General features: G+C 46.4%; 1 protein-coding gene across 1 annotated transcript; it reads right to left on the reverse strand.

Annotated features, from left to right (window-relative positions):
* Positions 1-1,815: 1,815 nt before the first annotated feature.
* TRIM35 (tripartite motif containing 35) lies at positions 1,816-27,058 on the reverse strand. Its single transcript, NM_001257556.1, is given in 6 exon segments — positions 1,816-3,254; positions 4,273-4,391; positions 5,266-5,288; positions 9,505-9,735; positions 14,225-14,320; positions 26,563-27,058. Coding segments are annotated over 6 exon segments (1,482 nt in total). The 5' UTR covers positions 26,998-27,058; the 3' UTR covers positions 1,816-2,676.
* Between the last annotated feature and the right edge of the window lie 100 nt (positions 27,059-27,158).

Below are 27,158 nucleotides of genomic sequence, written 5' to 3' on the forward strand. Positions count from 1 at the left end.
CAAAACCCAGAACTTACATGGACCTGAGGACGGTATCAAAAGTGAGATTTCTAGGATACATATACAACAAAAGAAAAAATAAAAACTGGACATCATCAAAATTAAAAGCTTTAGTATTTCAAAGGACATCATCAAGGAAATGAAACAGTTCACAGAGAAAAATTTTATAATCATATACCAGTTAAAGGAACTTGTGCTAGGCTATAAAAGGACTCTTACAACTCAATAATAAAAAGACAAATAACCCAATTAAAAAAGGAGCAAGTGATCTAAAGATAGTTGTCCTAAGAACATATGCAAATGACCAATAAGCTCATGAAAAGATGCTCAATATCATTCGCCATCAGGGAAATGCAAACCAAAATCACAATGAGATGCCACATCACCCCTACTAGGACGGCTAAAGATGGATAATAAAAAGCACTGAGGCATGTGGAGTAATCAGAACCCTCATGCCCTGTTGACGGGATATAAAATTGTGTCGCCACACTGGAAAACAGCTTGGGAGTCCCTCAAGGGTTAAACAGTTTCCACATGATCCAGCAAATCTGCTCCCAGGCAGATACCAAAGAGAAATGAAAACATATGTCCACACAAAAACTTGTACACAAGTGTTCCTAGCAGCATTATGTATAATAGTCAAGAAGTAGAAACAACCCAAATGTCCACCAATCGATGCATGATACATAAAATGTAGTACTATCATTCCATACAATGGAATATTGGCCGATGAAAAAATAAAGTTGAACACATGCTACAACGTGGATGAACTTTGCTTGTAAGAACGTTGAAAAGAAAATGCCAAAAGAAAAATGAGTTTTAGCTCAAATACATTTTTTAAGAGGCCTAGCCTGCTCAAGTTATCCTGTTTAAAAAACAAAAAAACAAAAAACTCTTCCCCTATCTAGAGTGAAAATAAAAAACATTTTTAAAATTTTAATATAACGAATGAAGTAATTTCAGGTCAAGTTTATTATATAGAAATTATATTAATGGGTGTGATAAATACTTTAGAGGAGTGTCACACTCTCAGACACTTTGGCTCCCAAAGGGCTTGGAGTTTTTGTGAGGCTGAGCATCTTCCAACCAGGTGCATGCGCTGGTTTGCCAACATCCTCACCACACCCAACCCAGCCCCTTCACACACTGGCATTGCCTACCTGGGCCCTCCTTGTGGCTGTAAGTTTTATGTAACCAGTGTACACAATATACTTATAACCAACTAACAGACATGAGTCATGATTTGTTTAAAATGTCAGTTTTTGTGAACTGGAGGGGATGGGCAGAAAGTGGGATGCTGAGTCCTTGGTCAGGAATGTGACCCAGATTTTAACACTGCTCCTAGGAGAAAAAATATTTCCTTTTATGATGCCACTTCCTGGGACATAGTGAGTTGACGATTAAAAACTCTCTTCAGAGATGTGGGAGAAAAAACAAGCCTAGGGAAAAGTCTGCAGGCACGGTGGAGGAAGCAATTCAGGATGAAATCGCAAGTGGTAGAGCAAGCATGACCAGGCTGAAGTCAGCAGACTGAAGAGGGCAGCGAGGCCCAGTCTCCTCTTCCCTCTCCCACAGCGTTTAGGGCCACGTCCACGGCGCCACCCCTCTCCTTTCTTCCCAACCGAAAAGGGTGCCCTCTTTCCTTCCTTTCTGCAGACGCTGATGAGAATTAACCAGAGGAATTTCCTCCACAGCGACTACTAAGTGCTCTGGAACCCTGGGTTCAGAAGAAACTGTGCAAGAACAGATCAATAAGAGCTGATCTGATGGGGACGGGGTATACAGCTGTATTAACCATGGGGATGGTTAATACAGAGGCCCTGCATTAACTGTATTTCCTGTACTCTTGATGCTCTGATATCTGGGGCCTCGCTGACCTGGACAGACTGCTCCTCCCAGGCTAGCCAATCCCCTAATCGCTGGAGATAGCAAGCATCCAGCTGAGCACACACCTTTCCTACGGAAACCAACTAATCCGGAGGGATGGCGCCAGCTGCCTCCTTCACGTGGCTCTCCCAGGGCTGTCACACCCCAGGCCAACATTCACCTGTCCTGACTATCCTGGGGCCAGGTATCAGACAAAAAGACCAGCCCCTACGCTGAGAGCCACTGAAATTACTCAAGTCAGCTACCCCTAAACCTGTCTCCCCTGCTTACTCTGCCTTGCCCACTTCCTCCTGAGAAAACCAGAGGAAGTCTCCTGCCCACCTGTTCCCCTCCCTCCTTCCTCCCTCTGACCCACCCTGGGGCTTTCCTATGCGGCCCCTCCTCTTGGAACCATAAGTAACAAACTCTCCTTTCCATGGCAGTCCCCGCCTCATCCAATGGCTTTACCACACCTGGATGAGATGGCTTACAACAGGCCCATTCTAGAAGTAAACATTATTCCCAGAAATCCTGGAATGGGGATTCAGAAAATTCACGTTGTGGAGGTGCCACGACTCGGGAGAGCCTGGCCAGTGAGGTGCCACCCAGATAGCTCCTGACTGTGGACAGAGAAGGGACTAAACATGGAGAGAGGCGCAGCCTAGAGTCACGGAAAAGGACCAGGCGGGACAGGAAGAAGAGCCTGGCAAGGAGGTGGGGGCACAGCAGTGCCCAAGCAATGTGGGCATTAGGAAGAGGGCAGAAAGAAAACAGTGCCGTGGCACAAGACCTGGGCAGCCCCGGGCCGGCTCAGCCGTCCAGTTCTTCCTTGATGCTGATGTGCAGGGGGCAGATGCGCAAAGGCTCTGGAGGCCCAGCTCCCCGTGCACCCCCCAGGTAGAAGTAGGGGCGCACCTCCCCAAAGCGCGCGTGGAAGGTGTACAGGTGGCAGTGGCGCTCAGCGTCATAGAAAGACAGCTCGCCCTCCTCGCACTCCAGCTCCACACGCAGGCGGCGTGGGATGGCCAGGACCAGGGGCGACGTGGCTGGGTCCGAGGTCACGCAGTGGTCCCCCTCCACGCCCTGCGTGCGGCAGACGTACCAGAAGCCCGAGCGTGTGTCGTGGTAGCAGCTGTGTGAGTGGCCCTCAGCGCCCGAGTCCTGGCGCACACGCACCACGCCCACCCGCCAGCTCTGCAGCCCCCCCAGGGCCACCTCCCAGGCGTGCGAGCCCTGAGAGAAGACACGGGAGCCCAGCAGGCAGGGCGCCGAGGAGAAGCGTTCCGGGTTCTCCACCTGCACGCGGTAGCCGTGGTTGGTGACGCTGGTGAGGTCGTCAGACACGGAGAGCCAGCCGGCTGCGGTGTTGGGGTCAAAGCTGAAGGGTACTGCGAGCAGGGGCAGAAATGGGGAATCAGCAAACCTGAGGTCCCTTAGGCCACACGTGGATATCTCTAGCCCCACAAACCAACCACTGTGTCCCACCTGGCCCCAAGTCCATGCAAGGAGCGGCCCAGGGCTGGAGCAGTGGCAGGGGTTGGGCTGTATCCCCCAGAAGATATGTGGCAGTCCCAACCCCTGGTACCTCAGAGTGTGACCTTATTTGGGAGTGGGGTGGTTATACATGTGTTAGTAAGACTGGAGGAGGGTCCCCAATCCAATATGACCTGTGTCCTTATAATAAAGAGGAGACAGACACAGACACACAGGGGGAAATGCTGTGTGATGGCAGAGGTGGGGATCAAAGTGCTGAGGGGGAGCCAGTAAGGCCAAGAATGGCCAGGAGGCAGCAGGAGACGGAAGAGGCAATGAAGACTCCCCTCTTCAGGCTTCAGAGGGGCCTGGCCCTGCCGACATCTGGATTTTGGATTTCTAGCCTCCAGAACTGTGAGAGAATCGACTTCTCTCAATCTCCAGTTTGGGTCCTTTGTTATGGCAGCCACAGGAACTCATACAGGCAGAGACTCAACATTCACACGACCCAGGGATGTTAGGACAGCATGGCCCATTCCCTGAGTCTGATATTCCTCCCTGTAAAACCAGGACACTGTGGCTCGTGTGGGCTGCAGTCGCCTTGGGAGAGGCGATCCCGGACGGAGGAGGTCTTTTATCATACAAAATACAGTTCTGAATAGACAAGGAAGCCAGTTTCCCTCTCTGAAGAGGGGACCAAGTGTCAAGGTCCTGAGAGAAGGCATACTACGAGGAGGGTTGGAGGTGTTGGGCAGAGTGGAGAAGACCAGGGTACGGGAACTCGCCTGCAAGGGCCTGGCAGGGGGATCACCTGAGAGAGGAGGGGACCTCTGAGAGGAGGTGGGAGGTGGGCAGAGACCAGCCCTGGTGCCTCTTTGCTAACATAAAGGGCTTCCACCCATGCTTGGGACACCTGCCTACACCCCCGCTCACCAGATTCCACAGATGCAAGCATCTTCTTCCAGACGCGGTACTGCAGGGAGCCCAGGTACTTGCAGACATCAATAAGCATGCCAGGCTGGACTGGCTCTGGCTCCATGGTGCAGAAGAGTCTGGAAAAGTACAATGGGGTATGGCAGGCAGGGCCAGAGTCATGCATCCTGGGCCAAACTGGGCCAACTGGAAACCAGCAACAGGACTCATTCCCTTCCCTCAGGCCCAAGTTTCCTGGCCACCTTCCCCAGGACAAGACTAGACTGGGCTATGATGGGAGATGGGCCAAGGCCAACAGGGCTGCTACCTCCCTTCAGAATTCAGTCCGAGGGCTCACCCTGCCCCAGGAGAAATACAAACAGGAGGTTCTGTAACATGGCTGCCATCCTTGCAGGCAGAAATCACACTTACACATCCGGCTCACGGGATGTCTGAGTTGGAAGGGACCCTAAGGATGCTCTAGTCCAACGGTCCCAAGGTGTCCTCCAGCCTTTGCTTGCACACTGCCAGTGGGAAGTGAGCACAGGGAACTCACTCCCTCCAAAAGCACTCTCTTCCATCTTTGGATAGCTCTGACTGGGACACAGCTCTTCCTCATTCATCCCTGTGAACCCAACAACCATCAACACAAACCACTGTGGCCTAAGGCTCTCAGAGGGAGGGGGCTGGCCAAGAAACAAGCCTGACATTGACTGGCCCCGAGAAACGCGAGCCATGTACAGGACGGTGTTCTCCTTCCCTGCACGGCAGGCGGGGACCCTCCACGCTCAGGAGAACAACACTGTCCCAGAGCCAACTGGAACTGGATGCTGTGAGAGGGCTCTCTCCACCTGGCCATTGTCCACCACTCCCTCTCAAAACCAGGGCACAGTAGCTCATGTGGGCTGGTGCACCCAGCTGGCTGTTACCTGCTTGCCCCGGGGCCACTGGAGTTTGCACCCCTGGTATTTCTGCCCACTCCTGCCCTCCCCTCCACCCGCTTTGGCAACTTACCGGCGTTTTCGGCTCTTGTGTTTCTGAAAAAAATGAAAATAAAAAAATAACAACACAGAGACACAGATATAGAGGAAATATATACGTTTCTGACCTCAAAAGGAGTCATGCATTCCATGGATCATAAGTCTTAATATTGTCAAGATGTTAACAATAACATCTCTGCTATGATTTGGACATATTATCTGAAAGTTCATGTGTTGAACACTGAATCCCCAATGCAACTGTGTTGGGAGGTAGGGCCTAAAAAGAGGTGACTGGGTCATGAGGGCAGAGCCCTCACAAATGGATTACTGTCATTACTGTGAAGCGGTTTAGTTATAACTGCATTGCTATAAAACAATGAGCAACTACTGTGTCTTGCACTCATTTCCTCCTTCTGCCATGAGATGGCCCACACCAAATGCCAGCGCCATCATGTTCCTGGACTTCCTGGCCTCACCCAGAACAATGAGCTGAATAAACTTGGACTGTTTTATAATTTACCCAGTCTGTGATATTTTGTCATAGCAACAGAAAACATACTAAGACACTCCTTAAGTTGATCTACTGACTCAGTGTAATCCGTTATCCTAGCTGGCTTCTTTGCAGAAACTAAAAAACTGATCCTAAAATTCACACAAAATTTCGAGGGACCCAGAACAGCCAAAACCATCTTGAAAAAGAAGAACATTGGAAGACTCATAATCCCCAATTTCAAGACTTACTACAAATCAACAGTAATCAAGATATGTGGTGCTAATATAAAAACAGGCGTTGGGATCAATGGAATAGAATTGAAAGTCCAGAAATAAACCCTCATATTTACCATCAATCATTTACAAGAGTGCCAAGATGATTTAATGGAGGAATAAATAGTCTTTCCAACAAACGGTACTGGGAAAACTGTATGTTGACATGCAAAACAAAAAAGAAAAAAAAGAAGTTGGACTAACCCTTACTATACCATATACAAAAAATAACTCAAAATGCATCAAAGACCTACCTGTAGAGTTAAAACCGATAAAGAACTTGCATCTAGACTATATAAAGAACTCTTACAACTCAACAATAAAAAGACAACCCACGTTAAAAATGGGCAAAGGATCTGAATAGACATTTGTCCAAGGAAGATGTACTAATGATCAAAAAGCCCATGAAAAGATGTTCCAGGTCATTAGCCATCAGGGAAATGATGACATTACAATACACAAGGAGATACCACTTCACACCTACAAGGATAGCAATAATTTTTAAAAAACAAATTTTGGCAAAAATGTGGAGAAACTGGAATCCACATACACTCCTGACGGGAATATAAAATGATACAGCTGCTCTGGATAATGGCCTGGCAGTTCTTCCAATAGTTAAACCTAGAGTTACCATATGATCCAGCAAATCTACTCCCAGACGTATTTCCAAGAAAAATGAAAATATGTCCACATAAAAGTTGCTACCTGAATGTTTACAGCCATATTATTCATAATAGCCAAAATAGAAACAACCCAAATGACCACTGTCTTAGTTCATTTTGTGCTGCTGTAACAAAATACCACAGACTGGGTAATTTATAAACAATAGTTTATTTCACTCGTGGTTCTGAAGCTGGGAAGTCCAAGAGCAAGGCACTGGCTTCTGATGAGAGCCCTCACGCTGTGTCATCCCATGGCAGAAGGAAGAAGGGCAAGAGACCACACATAAGACCAAGAGCAAGCAAGCAAGAGGGGCCCAAATTCACTTTTATAACAAGCCCACTCTCTCAATAACTAACCCACTCTGCCAGGAACAACATTAACCCATTCATGAGGGCTCTCAGGACCCAATCACTTCTTATTAGGCTCCACCTCCCAACACTGTTGCATTGGGGATTAAATTTGCAACACATAAATTTTGGGGAACATATTTAAACCACAGCAACCACCAACTGATAAATCAATAAATAAAATGTAATATAGCCATGTGCGACATAACGATGTTTCAGTCAACAAGGAACCACATATATGACTCTGGTCCCATGAGATTACATCACCATATTTTTACTGTACTTTTTCTATGTTTAGATACACAAATACTTAACAGTGGGCTCTAGTTGCCTATAGTATTCAGTACAGCAACATGCTACACAGGTTTGTAACCTAGGAGCAAAAGGCTATTCCATATAACCTAGGTGTGTAGTAGGCTACACCATGTAGGTTTATGTAAGCACACTCCATGACATTTGCATAATGAAAAAATTGCCTAATAACACATTTCTCAGAACATATCCCCATCACCAAGCAATGCATGATTGTATATCTATGCCATGGAATATTATTCGGCCATAAAAAGGAATGAAGTACTGATAGATGCTACAACACGAATGATGTTTCAAAATATGCCGACTGAAAGAAGGCAGTCACAAAAGGTTACATGTTATATAATTCCATGCATTTGAAATGTCTAGAATAGGTAAATCTATATAGATAGTATGTAGATTAGTGGTTGCCAGGGGCTGCTAATTCTAGTAATTACCACTCTGTTAGACTCAATTTAGGTAACAGTTTTTATGTGGGAGGAGGAACTGGGGAGTGACAGCTAAAGCAGGGCTGCTTTTGGAGGCATGAAATGTTCTAAAATTGTCGTGATGGTTGCACAACTCTGTATATACTAAAAATCACTGAGTGGTATATTTTAAATGGGTGAATTGTTTAGCATGTAAATTATATCTCAATAAAGTTGCTAATAAAAAATAAAAAGGAGTCACAAACCAAAATCATCCCTGAAAGCACTCTGGGTACTGGGCAAGACAATACTCCCAGTTCCCTAAACAGAATCCACGAGACACACAGCTTTTAGATCCCACGAAATGGTTTTTCTATCTTTTTTTTTTCTCCTTCATTTTTCTTTTTAGAGACAGCTCTGAACACAGAATGATTTCATAATCAGGGACATTTTAGAGACAGAAGGCTTCATGGTTCGAGGCTCTGAGTGAGGTGGAGAACTCCTAAAGGTCCCACCCAGGAGGTGACACTGCCTGAACAGATAACCGTCCCTGTCACCTCCCACTCCGCTCTACAGCGACACCCCTTCCACAGCAGTCAGCTGTTTTCCGGGGACAGGAGACACCTCACCACCCTGGCCAGTTTACAGACCAGCTTTCAAGCCCAGAAATTTCCCTGCGGGAAATTTGCAAGGACCGATGGCTCATGGAGAGGAAATATATCAATAAAAGGAAGAAAAAATGAATAATACTGTTCTTTAAAAGAGAGAACAGAATCATCTTTTTCTTAAGAAGACAGAAAGCCAAGGCATCATATTTAAATAAAAAATTTAAATAATTGAATGATTTTAAAAGAATTCATTTTATTAAAAGGTAGAGACAGGCCGGGCGCGGTGGCTCACGCCTGTAATCCCAGCACTTTGGGAGGCCGAGGCGGGTGGATCACGAGGTCAGGAGATCGAGACCATCCTCGGTGATGGTGAAACCCAGTCTCTACTAAAAATACAAAAAAAAAAAAAAATTAGCTGGGTGTGGTGGTGCGTGCCTGTAGTCCCAGCTACTCGGAGGCTGAGGCAGGGGAATGGCGGGAACCCGGGAGGCGGAGCTTGCAGTGAGCCGAGATGGCGCCACTGCACTCCAGCCTGGGCGACAGAGCGAGACTCTGTATCAAAAACAAAAAAACAAAACAAAACAAAAAGGTAGAGACAGGAAAAAAATGAGAGTAGGAGAGAGGGCAAGAGAAAGGAGGAAAGAAGAGACAGGAGCTGGGCACAGTGGAGCGCCAGCAGTCCAACTACCTGGGAGGCCAAGGTGAAAGCATCACTTGAGGCCAGGGATTCAAGACCAGCTTGGGCAACATAGTGAGACCCCCTCACCCCCAGCTGACTGTTAATACATGAAAAACTTAGCTGGGCATGGTGGCTCGTGCCTGTAGTCCCAGCTACTCAGGAGGCTAAGGAGAGAGGATCACTTGAGCCCATGAGTTTGAGCTTACACTGAGCTATAATCACCCACTGTACTCCAGCCTGGGTGACAGAGCAAGACCCTGTCTCTAAAAAAAAAGAAGAGAGAGGAAGAAATAAGAGGGTTTCAAGGAACTCCGCCCTGGTAAGTCTTTTTAGCTTTATGACACAAGCAGAGCAGGTCACTTGTGAGCTCTTCCAGGCCAGTACCCAGGAAGCTCCAGGAAGATGAGGTTGGCCAGGGCTGGTGGGCTGTGGCTCCCAGCTGGTGCCGGAACATCTGGTCCTGTCACTGAATCCAGACGCTGAGCTCCTTACCATGAGAAAAGAAACGTCGTCCTCCTTCATCTCCATCTGCAGCCGCTCAATCTCATGTGCCAGCACCTCTGTCTCCTCTGTGAGCTGCTTCATCTTCTCGTCGGCCAGAAGCTGCTTCTGCCTTGTCTCTTCGGCCATGGCATCCAGAATGGCCTGCTCCTCCACTCTCAAGAACTCGCGAAGCTTATCAAACTCCTGCCGGATCCGGCCTTCCAGCCATGCAGCCTCCACCTACGGCAGAGAGCGGGAGGGAGTCAGGGGTCAGATACAGAGGGAACCTCCATAGCCCAGCAACTTTCCCATTTTTAGCAAAGGAACTTTATGTTCAAAGAAATCATGTATAGAACTCCTATAGATAAAATATCAACATAATAGTTTATAAGCATCAACATAATAGTTTATAAGCACACATTTCTAAGTTCAGATTTCAAATGGGAAAGTCCAACAACCTAATAATAGGTTGTTTTGATAGGGTTTTTTTTAAAAATAAAATCACAGCTTATAGATTGCAACTGTAGTACTATAATCTCATCTACATACAATGTTCAGTTCCTTCTTTAGGTTGCACCATAACAAGGAAGTCCTGAATCATAGAAATGAATGGCTGCAAATAGTAATGATTTTTTCTAAAGTATTTGCCTTCCAATCTTAGGACTTAAAATTTGTCTGATCCAGAGGCTTTACCAAAGGAGCAGTAGGAAGTATTTATTTTAAAATAATCATTAAAATAATATACACACTCCTAATCATAACCACAAAAGGTTTTTTTTTTTCCTCTTTTTTTTTTTTTTTTTTTTTAGACTGAGTCTCACTCTTTCACCTAGGCTGGAGTGCAGTGGTGTGATCTTGACTCACTGCAACCTCTGCCTCCTGGGTTCAAGCAATTCTCCCTGCCTCAGCCTCCCAAGTAGCTGGGACTACAGGTGTGTGCCACCACGCCTGGCAAAGTTTTGTATTTTTCAGCAGAGACGAGGTTTCGCCATGTTGGTCAGGCTGGTCTCAAACTCCTGACTTAAGGTGATCCGCCCGCCTCGGCCTCCCAAAGTGCTGGGATTACAGGCGTAAGCCACCGTGCCTGTCCTCACAAAAAGTTTTTTCAAAGGGAAGAGGAAACCATAAATGTAATTAAAGAAAAAGCAAATAAATATTTCTCAGCTTGGAATAAGAAAGACATTCCTTGGCGCAGTACAAAACTGAGAAGCCTCGAAGAAAGAATGAGATAACTGAATACTTAGAAAAATAAGAGGTGTGTATGGCAAGAGACTATTCATAAAGTTAAAGACAAAAATATTATTCCATGACAACTGTTAGAAAAACCATTCAAAATGTGTGCTGTGGCAATGGTAGGTTAGTAATCTCATCTTTGGACTGAAAGTTAAATATTGATGTTCCTCAACGTATGATGGGGTTACATCCCAATAAGCCCATCATAAATTGAAAAACAGTTAAGTCAAAGCAATGAATACACCTAAACTACTAAAACATCATAGGTTAGCCTAGCCTACCTTATTTATTTATTTATTTATTTATTTATGAGACAGAGTCTTGCTCTGTCGCCCAGACTGGAGTGCAGTGGCACGATCTCGGCTCATTGCAAGCTCCGCCTCCTGGATTCACGCCATTCTCCTGCATCAGTCTCCCAAGTAGCTGGGACTACAGGTGCCCACCACCACGCCCGGCTAATTTTTTGTACCTTTTTAGTAGAGATGGGGTTTCACCATGTTAGCCAGGATGGTCTCGATCTCCTGACCTCGTGATCTGCCTGCCTCAGCCTCCCAAACTGCTGGGATTACAGGTGTGAGCCACTGCACCCGGCCTAGTCTAGCCTACCTTAAACGTGCCCAGGACACTCACATTAGCCTACAGTTGGGCAGAATCATCCAATACAAAGCCTACGTCATAACAAAGCACTGAGTGTCTCATGTAATTTATTGAATACTGTACTGAAGGGGAAAAACGAATGGTTGTATGAGTACTCAAAGTACAGTTTCTACTGAATGCACATTGCCTGTGCACCATGGTAAAGTCAAAAAATCATAAGCCAGGGACTGTTTGTATGTTTATAGCTCTGAAAATGTAACAAAAGGATTCACTGAAAAAGTGAAAATGGCCAAAAAAATTGAAAATGACCCACTGAAAAAGAAATGACAAACAGGAAGTATATTTGCAACATTTATGACTAATGGCTATTATTCTTAATGTACAAAGCACTCTTACAAATCCACTGAGAGAAAAGACAAATATTCCAAGGGAAAAAAAGAATGTGAATTAGCGTTCACAGAAGAAACATAAATGGCCGTTATGCTTGTGAAAACATGTACAGACTTACCAATAATCAAAGAAATGCAAATGAGGACAAACAGCACAGCTAACCCATCAGACTGAAAAGACTGATGTCTGCGTTGGAGAGAGCAGAATCCAGGGTGATTCTCTTTTTTTTTTACATTTAAGTTCCAGGATACATGTGCAGGATGTGCAGGTTTGCTACATTGGTAAATGTGCACCATGATGGTCTGCTGCACCTGTCAACCCATCACCTAGGTATTAACCCCTGCATGCATTAGCTATTTATCTTAACGCTTTCCCTCTCCTCGATAATTCTTATCACACAGAAAAATCAAGAATAGAGCATGGCAGAAAAAACCAGCAAGTGCAAGGTCAACTCCTGCCCACTCACCGTGGGCAATGACGGCCTCACTGTAAAGGAATAAACACCAGAACTTTCACTTTTCTCATCGACTTGATAAACTGAATTTAACAGACAAAGTATTAATCAGGCTGGAATCCTAGGGGCTTCCCACGTGACCTCATTACCCTCAGCCTCAGCAAAAAGCTCAGGACTCCTACACTCCCTGGGTGGGCAGGCCATACTGCCACATGGACAGACAGACACTCCCCAAGTATCCCCAACCCAGTCCTGGACAAGGCAAGCCAGTCATATAGCTTTAGCCACAAAAGGAAACCAAGTAAGAGAACAATGATGAAGCTACATGACTCCACGATGACTACTGGAAAAACAACTCAACAAACTCCAGCAACAGCAGGTTCGTAATTGCTATTTGGAGTTGGAATTTCAACATGTATTTATAGCTCTGACATCGGATGACAAAATAATCCACTGAAAAAGTGAAAACTCTCTCCCACCAGTTTGTCAGTCTATTAGACATCAGAAATGTTAACGACTTCTCTCTGTTGGGCACTTATATGCATTATTTTATCTGAATTTTTTTTTTTTAATCCTAGTAAGAGGGAATTGCCCTCTTTTTAGAGGAGGGGATTAGCTTGGAGGGGGTTGAGGGATCCACTGGGGAACTGGGCTTAGGTTTGGAAATAGGTCTGCTTTGCGGTTACTGCCCTGGAGCCCAGTGTGTCACACAGTCCTTTCTTCCACTCTGTTCCACCAGCTCTGTGGCTCAGGGTAAACTCCACAGCCAGATGTTAATGAGGCCCTTTCCTGGGCCTAATCCTCAGCTTTGGACACATAGTGGAGGGGACCACAGGCTCCTGAGGACAGTGCCCAGCAAACCGGACCAGGCATGGCTCAGCTGTCGCTAACACGAGTCTAACAGAGTGGTAATTACTAGAGGCAGCCACCTCAGAAAGCCAAAGACCAGAGCCAAGATCAAAAGTCAGAAACAAGCCTGCCAATCCACACGGGACCTGGAGGAAGAGAGGGTGCCAGGCAGAACAACCGGAGTGGGCACAGAGGAAGCCCATTCATTCATTTGATTAAGTTATTGGTCACCTACTCACTTCACTCAATCAACAAACATTTTTATTGGTCACCTATTGTGTGCCAAGAACTCCTCTAGTTAATTGGCAATAGTGTGCCCTGTTTTCATTATATGCTGATGGGAAGGGATAAAAAGCAGATAGAAAACCAAAGGTAATTACAGGTAATGAAGTGTCATCAAGGAAATAAACCAGGTAAATATGCCATTGAGTAACAGAGGAGGGTGATCAGGAAAAGTTTCTTGAAGGGGACATCTGAGATTTTAATGGCAAAGATGCTGGGCTCACATTCTGGGGTGAAGACTTAGTTTGCTTAAGGGACAGAAAGAAGATGAGGCAGAGAAGTAAATGAGGTTGAGGATAGGCAGGGTCAGGCAATGGCCTCGGAGGCCATGGTAAGGAATCTGGGTGGTACCGAGGGTGACTGGAAGCCACTGGCAGTTTTAAGCAGAGGAGGGGCACTGCTGGTGTGTTTTACTAAACGATCACCCCAGTCCGTGGAAAGCAGAATACAACAGAATGAAAGCACGAGGCACAGGCAGGAGGCCCAGTGAGAGATGATGGTGACCTGGACCAGAACATAGAGAGTTTGGCAGAAATAATGTACTTTAGAGATGGGGGAATAGGATTGCTGATGGAGTGGATGTGGGAACTGAAAGAAAACAAGAAATTACATGAGTCCCAGGTCATCACTGAACGCACAGGTGGCGGTGGTACAATGCATGTGCCACAGGGCAGATGGTGTTGGTAGCTTTTTAAGTCACTCCTGTGGCTGATGGCATGATCACACCTGGGTCTTTAGAGGAGCCAAGGCAGAGAAGCCACGGTCAGCATCCACGACGTGGCTGCACAGGACCATCACAGGTAAGGGAGCCCACCTCTACCCAGTGGGTTATGTGAGACAAAGTCAGGGCTGACGCAACTTCAATCCTCCCCCAACTGCCCTGAGTGGACCCAATCTCCCCACCCAGCCCCATCGTTCACTCACCTGATTGTGCTTGGCGATGGCCTCATAGGAGCGCCGCATGGCCCAGAAGGCCTTGGCCTTCTCCCGCAGCGCATGCTCCATGTTCCTGCACTTGGCCTGATGTGGGAATGAGAGGAAGACAGGTTAGGGCTGGAGGTTGGGCAGGGAGGACAGACACATCACATTTACAACTGGGACTCCACTTCAACACAAGTGTAACTCAAATGCATTTGCCGAACCCCAGCCATGCCAAGTGCTGTGGGCACAGATGGTTAAGTACAGTCCTGATCCTGAATCAGACATCTATGGGATAAAGGGCCCTCAGATATCCTCTAGTCCAGCCTGGTACGGACTGGGAGATGGGGCTGAGAAGTGATCTGCTCTCATGTTGGTCACAGCACCAGCTAGAAGAGTGTCCCATGAGGGCCAAAAGCTGGTTCATGCTGGGTCTGAATCCCTGAGCTGTGCAGACAACTGCAGACAGTGTGGTCACAGGTTCCCTTTGCAATTTCCTAAACTGAACGGGTCTGCAATCTCTAATGGGCGGTGACTGACAATGGGGGTGGAGCCGGTCATTTCCCATGGGGTTCAGTTACCTCCCATGAGGCCTTACCTCAACATGGCCCTCCATACCCCTCCCGCATCCTGACATTCTAACACTGCTTGGATCGCATGGAATACTTTAATCAGCAAGCACAAATATTTTTCGTTTAGTAGTTTTTGTTTCTTAAACTTTAATGATTGTTTCTGATGTTCTTGGACGACCTGAAGAACCACGACAGTGTTTCATGTTGGATTCCTGCCTCTTGTATCTGAGACCTATCATTTTCTTTCCCTCTTTATCCTTTTCGATCTACATTCTCAGAAAGCGTCTGAAGTTTTTTCTTAAGAAAAATAATTCAAACAATTATAAATGGTTATCATGTATTCAGCACTTACTCTGTGCCAAGGACTATGCCAATTACTTGAGAATTTATGTCATTTAATCATTACTCCTCTCTAGTAGATAAGTTATATTACTGGCCCCATTTACAGATGAGAAAGTGAGGCACAGAAGGGAAATGACCAGCCCAAGGGCACACAGCTAGTACGTGGAAGAGTCAGGACGTGAACCTGGACAGCTGTGGAGGCAGCTGCTGAGACACCCAGTGAGCACCCAGTGATTCCTCCCTCCTGTGAGATGAGTGTTTCAAGGGGTGACTGGTTATGCAGCCATAAATTATACAGATGTGTCCCCCAAAACCTTATTCCCATCTGGACCTGATTTAGATGACAAATCTGGACTTCGGGCTGATGCTGTAAAGGGATGAGATGTTTGGGGAGCTTGGGAGAGGGCAAGTACATTTTGCATGTGGGAGGGACATGACTCCTTGTGGGCAAAGGGCAGATTCAGGCAGGCAGCCTCTAAAGTGGCCCCAGTGACCCTCACTTCCTGGTACTCATGCCCTTGTGAAATCCCCTCCCCTGTGGGCTAGTGACTTGCTTCTGACCAAAAGAATGTGGCAAGTGATACTAAGTCACCTCAGAGGTTAGGTGACAAAGGCTGTGCACACCCTGCCTTGCTCTCTCTAGCTTGCTCACTGGGATGGCAGCCAGCTGCCCATGTGGTCATCTGCCCTGGGAGTGACTGTTGGGGCAAGAAACTGAGAGTAGCTTCTGACCTACAGCCAGTGAGGGACTCATGCTCTCAGGCCAACAGCCAGTGAAGATCTGAATCCTGCCAACAGCTACACATGTGAGTGTAAATGAGGAGCCTGCCCTAGCTGAGCCTTCAGATGAGACCACAGCTCTGTACCTACAGCCCCTCATGACAGGCCTTGAGGCAGAGGCACCCAGAGCTAAGGCAGGCCCAATTCCTGACCCACAGAAACTCAAAGATAATAAATGTTTGTTTTAAGGCATGAAGTTTTGGGGCAATTTGCTAGGAAATAGAAAACTAGCCCATTGGCTAGAATTAGCCCACAGTACCCTGACTGCAGCCCCTCATGAGACACTTTGAGGCAGAGGCACCCAGAGCTAAGGCAAGCCCAATTCCTGACCCACAGAAACTCAAAGATAATAAATGTCTGTTTTAAGGTGCTAAGTTTTGGGGCAATTTACTAGGAAATAGAGAACTGGCCCATTGGTCCCACTCAGTAGCCCATTCCTTTTAAGTTTTACAGTACAGAAAACAAAATGGTTACTGATTTCATTTCCTGCAGTTCTGTTTTATTTTCAACTCATTTCGATCTTCTCATCTTAAGTGAGAATATTTAAGATTTTTAAACATTGTTTTCTATAGTATATCATCTATAGTTTGCATGAATGCCCCCACGAAACCACTGAAATGTCATTCCAATGTTTTATTTTATAGAATGAGATTTTTGACACAAAATCATGTAAGAGTCCAAAAGGACAATTTGGTGATTTGCCAAATTAGTGTAAGTGACAGGAGTGAAGCAGCTGCCCATATGCATTACCCAGAGGTGTGCAGGCCCCAAAACAACACAGCCCAGCCCCTGCCCTTCAACCCTGGCCCTTAGGAAGTCATGGGACAATAAGGATGGAAAGGGAATACTCTCTTGATCTTCTCAAACTTTTCAACCACTTAAGAGAGTTCTGGTTTCCTTCAGAAAAGACCAATCCTAAAATGGCCCTTCTCTGAGATGTCAGTTGATGAGACTAACCAACAATTACATTACTATTACTAGCAAGCAATTACTGTTAAGCATGTACTATACACAAGGCACTAAATTATGCACTTTACAAACATTCTATTTAATTCAATTATTTAATTTGAATTCTCCCTGTAAGGTAAGCACTGTGAGTCCAACTATACAGAGGATCAAGTTAGACCCAGAGGAGTAACCCTCCTGGGGACACATGTGAACTCGTTTCTCTGTAATATATTCCTGGGGATAAAACTGCTGGGCCACCAGATGTGTCTTCAACTTTAGTAGGTAATGCCAAATTGTTTTCCAAAGCAGTGGTACCAATTTTTACAGCAAGAGCAATGTTAATGGAAAATGTTTATTGACCACTTCGATGTTTATTTTTAAGTACTCAGTAAAGTACTGCCCATTTTTCCATTACGTTGCCTGCCATCTTCCTAACTGATGTGTGGGAATTTATTATATACACACAATGTATGTCCTTGATTAGTTAGAGGTGTAATGGGTATTTTCTACTTCATCATTTATCTTTCTTAATTGAAATATGGCCATATGTATTAGTCTTTTCCTTTAGGATTAGTACACTAATTTTAAGAAACACCTCCCTACACTGAGATCACAAAAACAATCATATTATTTTCTCAAAGCTTTATGGCTTTGTATTATTACTGTATAGCTCTGTATTATTTTCTCAAAGCTTTATAGCTTTCCTTTCACATTTAGGTCTGATGTGGATACCTGGAGTTTATTTTTGTACATGGTGTGCCCAGGTAGCTCATTGTCTCAGCACCGTTATTTAAAAAGACCATCTCTGCTCACTGGTCTGCAGAGCCACCTCTGTCTTAAATCAAACATACATCTGTTACTTGGTTCTCTCCATCTGTTTCTGTGGCCCATCTGTTTATCCTTGTGCCAATATTACACAGCCTTAATTTCTGTAGCTGTAACAAAGAGGATTTCTGATGGGTTTCTCTTCAAGAATGTCTGGGCAATTTTTGGCCCTTGGAGGGTCATATAAATTTTAGAATCTGTTTGTGAAGTTACACAAAAATAATCGTGTTGAGATTTAGATTAGTACGGTATTGTCTCTATAGATCAATTCGGGGAAAACTGAAAGGCTTAAATACTGACTCTACTAATCCACGAACATAATATATCTCACCAGTTACTTAATGTTCTTTGATATCTCTCAATGAAGTATATTTTTCCCTATCAGAGTTTTGCATATTTTTTGTTAATTTCTTCCTAGATATCTTATTTTTTATATTATTGTAAACATAGTTTTAAATTAAAAAAAACACAAAAACCAAAACAGGGTCTCCCTCTGTCACCCAGGTTGCAGTGCAGTAGTGCAATCACAGCTCACTGCAGCCTCCTGTGCTCAAGTGATCCTCCCACCACCTCAGCCTCCCAAGTAGCTGGGACCACAAGCATGCACCACCACACCTGGCTAATTTGTTTTAATTTTTTGTAGAGCCAGAGCTATGTTGTGCAAGCTGGTCTCAAACTCCTAGGCTCAAACAATCCTCTGGCCTCAGCCTCCCAAAGTGCCGGGATTACAGGTGTGAACCTCCATCTATGTTTCATTTTCTATTTGCTAGTGATACATAGAAATACAACTGGTTTTGTATCTTGATTTTGGATTCAGCATTCGCCTAAACTTATTAATACTCATGATTTAACTGTAGAATCTTTATTTTCTACACATAGAAATCTCAGTGCAAAAATACGCAACCCGTATTATCTACACGCCAGTTTTTCTTCCCTTCTTTCCAAACCTTACATCTTTTATTTATAATTCTTGCCTTAGTTCCTTGACAAGGCTATCCTGCACAAAACTGAATAGAGTTGGTCATAATGGGCATTCCTGTCTTTTTCTTGATGTCAATAAGAAAGCTTTCAATGTTTTGCCATTAAATGTGATATTCGCTGTTTTTTTTGCTAGATATCCTTAATCAAACTAATAAAATTCCTTCAATTCCTAGTTTCCTGCTTTTCTAATCACAAAAAGATGGTAAATTTTATCAAATGTTTTTTCACTGAGATAATTACATTAAGCAACACAGAATTAGGTTTCGTTTTCTTATCCAGTCATATCAACATTTTCATTTAACTGGAGCATTTAACACACAATTACCGATATGTTTGCATTTAAATCTGCCACCTTGTTCTGAGCTATTTGTCTTGCTTATTCTATTTTTCTTTTTCTTCCTTTCCTTTTTTAAAATTTACTACACATTTTTTTACTCCACTTTTCCCCTTCTGTGCATCTAGTAGTTAACCTAGGAAATATGACATGTAAGAAGTGTGAATTTGAATGCATCTAAACAATATTCTTTTGTTTGCTTTTGGTATTAATTTTAACCCTAAATATGCTTGGATTACAAATAGAACTACCACTCAAGGGACCTGCCTGTAGCCCAAGGAGCATATGAATGGGCAGTAGCAGGGGCCCAAGACAGATCTGAAACATCCCCCAGCCCCAAGCTCAAGAGAGCAAACAAGCCTTGATGTTAGCATCATGTTATAACATTGAAGGTTTTTTTTTTTTTTTTTTTTTTTTTTGGTTTGAGATGGAGTCTCGCTCTTGTTGCCCAGGCTAGAGTGCAATGGCGCGATCTCAGCTCACTGCAACCTCTGTCTCCCAGATTCAAGCAATTCTCTTGCCCCAGCCTCCCGAGTAGCTGGGATTACAGGCTACGCCCAGCTAATTTTTGTATTTTTAGTAGAGACAGGGTTTCACCAGGTTGGCCAGGTTGGTCTCGAACTCTTGGCCTCGGGTGATCCGCCCGCCTCGACCTCCCAAAGTGCTGGGGTTAAAGATTATTTAGTTATAAACACACACAAAATAGGTTTTTATTCATACTAAAGGATTCAGAATGTGATCATATAGACTACATGATTTCCCAAAAATGACAAATTGATTCCTTAAGCATCAAATTTCAATTGCATATTGAATACTTTAATATGCTACCCACAATTTTCATTAACATGTTACCCACAGTTTTCATTAACAGGGCAGGTGCTCTGTGGTATAGCTGGAAGTAGGAAGGTAGGGGCAAGGGAAAGAATGAGTATCATTGTACAAGGTCTTCACAGCCCTTTTGCAAGTACTTACCAAAAGTGTTAGAGTTGCATTTGAAACCAGCTCTGTCTGGTCCGAGCCAGGTTTTCTGTCCTGTGAGACTCTGTTGCTCTGCCTGTTGCTCTGCCTGGTTCCTACCTGCTTCCTCCAACTAACCCAACATCACCTTGAAAACTCGGCTCTAGTACCCCTCATTTCCTCCAGGAAGCCCCCTGATCTTGCCAGCTCTGGTTCCATTCTAGGGGCTCACAGCACCCTGGACACCTCTGTCTCCGCACTCATTATCCAGGGTAATAGCTTCTCTTTCCTGAGGGCAGGTCTTACTCTCCAGGTCCTCCCTACCTCGCACAGTGGTGCTCAGTACGCTTCTGCAGAAGGAATGCTTGCTCTGCAAAGTGAGAGACTTTGTGTTGTCCCTTGCATATCCAAGTGCCTGCATAAAGTAGATGTTCAGTTAACCACCTGCCCAGTCAATGAGTACATGGAATGCCTGTGTTTTTTCTGCTATACCACCGTGCCTCCTGGACTGAAGGTTAGGAGGGCTGGTTAGGAGCCTTGTCTTTGTCGCTACCCGCTGGTGAGTTGGTAAAAGTTCCTTCTCTCTTCAGCTATCAGGCTCCTCACCTTAAAAATGAAGGCAGAGAAGTTTCTACAGTCTCTCAAATTTCACCATTTGTTTTCACGCAGATTGATGCAGCAGCCAAGAGTTCTGGCACCTGGCCATCCAGGTTCAAATCCCAGCACCTCCACCTAGTAGCAGGTGATCTTGAACATGTTCCTTCACTTCTCTGCACCTCCATTTCCTCATCTGGATAAGAGGGATAAAAAATACTACCAAACTCAAAGGACTGCTGTGAGGACTCCACAAGTCAATACCTGTAAGATGCTTACACGAGGGTGGCTGGCACATGCTGTGCATTTGGCATAGCTTTTAAGTGCCACCTACATGCTAGGTAACCTAACTCTCCTGCTGGATATGGTCCACGTTTCTTAAATGAACAGCAAAAAATGCATGGAGGATAACTTGAGCTCATCCAAATTCCTTTCTTATGCAACTCCAACTCAGTCTCCCGGATCTGTCTTTCCCCTATGTGTTCAGACCTCGTTCCGAAGCAGGTGTCTGCCATGGGGCCCACTGCTGGAGGCCATCACTCAGGAGCCTCAGTGTGCAGAGTCTAGTGAGACACCCCCCACTGTCCCCATCTCCCAATACCACTGGGCACAGGCCTGGACAAGCAAGCAACGTCCTCTGGTGCAACCGAAGAGCTGGTAAGTCCTTGCCTAAAAGCTGGCGATCAGGATGGGGTGAGTGGTTAGGAAATGGGGAAAAGCATTGGAAGGGGGAAGACTTGGAATGTGGCTCAAGAGGTATCGAGAGGACTCTCGGGTTAGATCCAGCCAGATGGACTCTAAGATGTTGACCCCAGAAGGGGAGAGAGGGCTGGAGCTGGGACAGGGAGAGGCTGTGGCAAAGAGCGGTCATCATGCCAGTCCTGTGAGATGGATAAGACAAGGTCTGGATAAGACAAGGGTCTGGACAAGGCAGCTCAGCACAGGGCTTCTGTTGAAGATGTAAGCTGGAGAGCACTGGACTGAGAGGCAGGAATCCTGAGTTCTGACCTTAGAACTTTATGTATGTATGTATGAGACAGGGTCTTGCACTGTTGCCCAGGCTGGAATGCAGTGGCCCAGTCATAGCTCACTGCAGCCTCGAATACCTGGCCTCAAGCAATCCTCCCATCTCAAACCCTCGAGTAGCTGGGACTACAGGTATGTGCCACCACACCCAGCTAATTTTCTTCTGCTTTGGTACAGGATCTTGAACTCCTGGCCTCAAGCAATCCTCCTGCTTCAGGCTCCCCAAGCACTGGGATTACAGGCATGAAACACAGTGGCCTTGATCCACCTCTCATTACTGAGATGTAACCATTTCCTCACAAGATGTAACCATTCCGTCACAATGGAATGACGAACAGTCTGTGTCTGAGGATATTTTCGTTTAATGGTAACCTAAACCGTCACAATGGAATGACGAACAGTCTGTGTCTGAGGATATTTTCGTTTAATGGTAACCTAAACCAATACTAAGACAATCCAACTCCAAGTCACAGAATAAACAGCACTGACACATGCTTTCAGTTCACAACTTCAGCACCAGCATTTGTATTTTCTTTTTTTCGAGACAAGAGTCTTGCTCTGTCGCCCAGGTTGGAGAGCAGTGGCACGATCTCAGCTCACTGCAACCTCCACCTCCCAGGTTCAAGCAATTCTCCTGCCTCAGCCTCCCAAGTAGCTGGGATTACAGGCACCCGCCACCATGCTGGGTTAATTTTTGCATTTTTAGTAGAGACGGGGTTTCATCATACTGGCCAGGCTGGTCTCGAACCCCATGACCTCATGATCCACCTGCCTCGGCCTCCCAAAGTGCTGGGATTACAGGCATGAGCCACCATGCCCGTCCACCATTCGTATTTTCTTAACAGCTTACTTGATATCAAGCCATACAACTTTCTTGTCCTGATAAGGAAAGAAGAGAAATACACATAGCAGGTAAAGAATGTGCCACACCCAAATGAAGGCCAATCTCGTAAGAAGAAAGGTCCAGAGCTCTTCAGAGAAATTTGGGTGGATTAAATAGTCACTTGGAACAGAGTAATGGGAGAATCAGAAGTATCTTGGCCAGGAGTAGAGATTTTGTTCCAGCAAAATAAAACTTTAGAATTAGTATTTTAAGTGGAATGTTATTGATTTTAGTTTTGTATTCAATCTGTTCACTTCCTTTGGTTTTATTGCTTATATGTGGCGTGAGCAAGTGCTATGTATACCAGGTTTGCGTTTGTATGCATGTAAGTAAAAAGATAATTTAACTCTCACTGCTGGACTATTTTTTCCTTTAAGAAGAATGTGTACTTGTTCAAGTTTGAGAAACACCGCACTAGGATTTCGGAAGGTTCTTCTAAGCACTGTTCCTTGCTATAGCTCTGCTGCAAGCATGATGCCAGATTCTCAAATTTCATCAGTCCTTCCATCATGTGCCACTGCACCTACGACAAAAATCCCAGCTCCTTAGCACGGCCCTCTGTGTCCTGCGGGATCTGTCCTGCACTCCCTCATCCCCACGTGAAACATCTCTCGGTCACTGCACACCCCAACGCTGTACCCCGCTCCCCAACCCCCGACATACACACTCCTGGCCGCCCCTCAATCAGCTCCTCTCAGCGAAATCACTTCCTTGGAGACTCGTTCCCACGCTCCACGAAACAAAAGCAGCCTCCCCCTTACAATCTCCCACCACATCCTATACTGTCTTTCACAGGAACATTGAGCTGAAACTATGTAATTATTAGTGAGATGATACAACCATGCCCACGAAGGCAAGGTCTAGGACTGTCCTGCCCTGTACTGGACATGCAGTACTGGCACACAACCAGTACCTTCTGCCGTCCTGACAGTGGTCAACAGCCACTCAAACCCCTGACACACAGTCAGCTGCCCACACAAGTCTGAGATGAGAGAAACCTCTCTCAATGTCCAGGATCAGTGTGAACTGAACAAGGCTCCAGGTGATCTTTAGAGCTACTTGCTCTGTGACTCTGGACAAGTTTCTTATCCTCTCTATGATTCTATCATTGTCTATAAAATGAGGATAATAGCACCTAACTGTAGCAAGCTGAATAATTATTCCCCCCAGATGTCCCCATTCTAATCCCCAGAACCTGTGAATATGTTACCTTGTATGGCAAAAGGGACTGTGTGGATGATTAAATTAAGGATCTTGCTGTGGGGAGGTTATCCTGGATTACCTCGGTGGGCCCAATGTCATCACAGAGTCCTTATGAGAGGGAGGTAGTAGAACTGGTCAAAGGCGGCAAAGTGACAACAGACGCAGAATGGAAAGACACACTTCAGAGCTGGAGGAAGGGGGCCTGTGTAAGCTGGAGAAGGCAAGGACAGAAATTCTCCCTGAGCTTCCAAAAGGACTGTAGCCCTATAGACACCTCGATTTTAGGACTTCCGACCTCCAGAACCATAAGAGAACAAACTTGTGCTATTCTAAACCACCACATTTGTGGCTGTGTATTACGACTGTAACAGAAAACTAACACAGGACCTGAAAATAAGTTTTTGTAAGCATTAAATTTGTTGACGTGTGAACGCTGAAAAGCATCTAGCACAGGGTGAGCACTGAAATGTGTCTGCTGGGATGATTTTGGCAAAGTAATCTTTTTCTAAAGCATACATCCCATCACAAACTCCCCCGTTTAGAATCTTTCAGGGCTCCCCACAGCACACAGCTGAAAACTCCCTCAGCGAGGCACACAGCTTCTTACCTAGTCCCTTCTTACCAAGTGCTGGGGGGAATCTTCCCATACTGCTCCCCCACAACCACCTACATTGAATCACACAGAACTACATCTTGTCTATTGACTGTCTATGCCCCCTGCTCAAATGAGAATTCCATGAAGCTAAGAAGAGGCCACGGCACCCAACAGCCATCAGTACCCATTTGTCTAGTAAATGAGTGATTTGTACCCTGCATCAGGCGGACCACGCTTGGCTCTCATTCTTCTCAGATCCATTTGGGACTAGACTACTCAGCCCCTGACATCATCCTGAGTGTCCACTGACTTGACACCATCGTTCTTCTGTTAAAACCCCCAGCTGCTGTTCACAGCAAGGGTGAGCCACAGGCCTCCTGGATCCTCCTGCACTTCCATCCTCATTCTAACTACCCTGAAATTCCCTCGGTGCCTGGAAAGTCAGGCTTTCCCACTTCCAAATGTTGCTGCCTCTACCTGAAATACGCTCTTTCACCTGGCTGACACCTTCTCTTCCCTTGGGTCTCTGCTGGAAGCTCCTTGAGGCTGGAAATTGTCTATCTTGCCTCCTGCAGTATCCCTGGGACCCTGCAGTAGCAGGCATCTGCTGGTGCATGGCTCTCTGCTCTTTAATCCTAGCTTGGCCCCAACCTGGGGGCTCTGCCTGGATATTCTCAGCCTTGACCCCCGCCCATCTCCTGATCAGCACTTTGGCCAGCCAAATAGGGATCAGTCAAGACCTGAACCATGATCCCTGCTTGACCTGGGCCCCAGACCCCAGGCTGGCCAGCACTTATTCCAGCTGTCCCAAATCAGGATCTGCTACTTCCGCCAGTGGAAACAGGAAAAGCATTGACATGGACCCATGTTAAGCAAAAACGGTGACAGGAGTAAAAGGATTACTCACTGAGACATGCGTACTGACAGCATCCTTACATTCCCCTTCACTTTGTCAAATGCATATGGAGCAGTAACAGACTTCTGTATTTAAACAGGTATTGCAAAAAAAAAAAAAAAAAGGCAGGGCTGCAGAGGGGCCCAGAGACCAGGCACTGGGGACTCGGGCAGCTCCTCCTCTCCAGTCCATGCAGCTTCGGGCCAGCTACCCAGTGTTCTCCCAACTGGGGCTATGACTCATGCATTAGCAGGTGATGAAATAAATTCAATATTTCACATGCTGGGTAATTTTTTAAAAGTAAAGTAACAGAGGCCAGGCGGAGTGGCTCACGCCTGTAATCCCAGTAGTTTGGGAGGCAGAGGTGGGCAGATCACTTGAGGCCAGGAGTTCCAGACCAGCCTGGCCAACATGGTGAAACCCTGTCTCTACTAGAAATTAAAAAAAAAAAAAAAAAGTGTTGGTACATGCCTGTAATCTCAGCTACTCAGGGGGCTGAGGCACCAGAATAGCTTGACCCCCGGAGGCGGAGGTTGCAGTGAGCTGAGAGCACGCCACTGCACTCTAGCCTGGGCGACAGAGGTCTCAAAAAAAAAAAAAAAAAAAAAGTGAAGTAACAGAAAATGCCAGAGTGCCATGGACATGTTAAGAAAACTTTTGTTTCAACTGATACATATGTTCTGGGTCACAAAGGAAAATGCACTGCTTCCTATGGGCTAAGATTAAACGTTTTGGAAAATGCTGACTTAGGCTAACCCTTATCTTCTGTTCATTTTTCCTTCCTATACCGAAGAATTCTCCATGTTAGTTTTGTCCTGTAAGTTGCTCCTGGGTTAATGTATAGCCACTAGAACTGTAGGTATGGAGATGCTGGCTTACAAACCAGAATAAGTCAGTCAGCCAGCCAGGGTTAGTGGCCTTTCCCCCAGATAATACAAACCGTGGGATCAGCTTGGCAAGTAGGTGACTGGTTTGGGGGAAATCTTAAGGTTCCACATCCCTGGCCAGGTCTGTGGCTCCTCCTCCACTTCTAAACTGAGTGTACCAAGCTACAGGGCTCGTGGGCTGCACCCACTTCCGTGCCGCTTAAAGGGACCTGGGCCACACCCGGCTGGCACAAGGGATGCATGGCCCGGGCCCTTCAGAGGCAAATGTCTTGGGAACATCATGTAACCTCAGCTCTCACTTTCTGTTTGCATTCTCTTCTCCTAGCACGGACCCCTGGGCCGACCTTGAAGAAGCAGCCAGGCCCTGTAGGGAACCTGGGTCGGAGAGGTGGGGTCCTGCAAGCTGGGAGCGAGACGCGGGCACACTGGGCTCTGGCAGGCAGGACAAGCGGGAGCAGCAGAGCCAAGGGGTTCCGGGTTCCAGTCCCGGCTCGGCCGCCTCGTGCAAACCGCTGCTCTTACCCGAAAGTCGTGGGCAGTGTCCTTCACCGGCTGCACGCGGTGCCCCTGGTGTCGGGGGTCGGCCTGGCAGGAGCAGCACAGCAGCTCCTTGTCCTCCAGGCAGAAGAGGCTGAGCTGGCCGCGGTGCAGGCGGCAGACACGCGAGAAGCGGTAGCCGGTCCAGCGCGCGCCCTCGGCCTCCTCGCGCAGCAGCTTCTCCACAAGGTTGTTGAGGGTGTGGTTGGTGCGCAGGTCGGCGGGCGACGCGCGATCTTTGCACACCGGGCAGGTGGGCGACACCTGCACTTCCCAGCAGCGGCTCACGCACCCGCGGCAGAAGTTGTGGCCGCAGCGCAGAGTCACTGCGTCGCGGAAGGGGTCGTAGCAGACGGCGCAGAGCAACTCCTCCTTGAAGGAGCGGGAAGGCCCGGGAGACACGTCGGGGCTCCGCTCCATGGCACGAGCAGCCGGCTAGGGCTCCCGGAACTTTTGCTCCGGCCCCTCCCACCCTTCTGGCTGCCAGCGCCCGCAGCCCGAGTGCTGGGAATCGCCCAGTCCTTTCCCCTAGAACGCTGAGAGACAACGGCGCTGGCCAATCGTGCGGGGCGGGGGGGAAG

The sequence above is a fragment of the Macaca mulatta genome, chromosome 8 (assembly GCF_049350105.2).
Source record: "Macaca mulatta isolate MMU2019108-1 chromosome 8, T2T-MMU8v2.0, whole genome shotgun sequence".
In the NCBI taxonomy this organism is placed as follows: Eukaryota; Metazoa; Chordata; class Mammalia; order Primates; family Cercopithecidae; genus Macaca; species Macaca mulatta.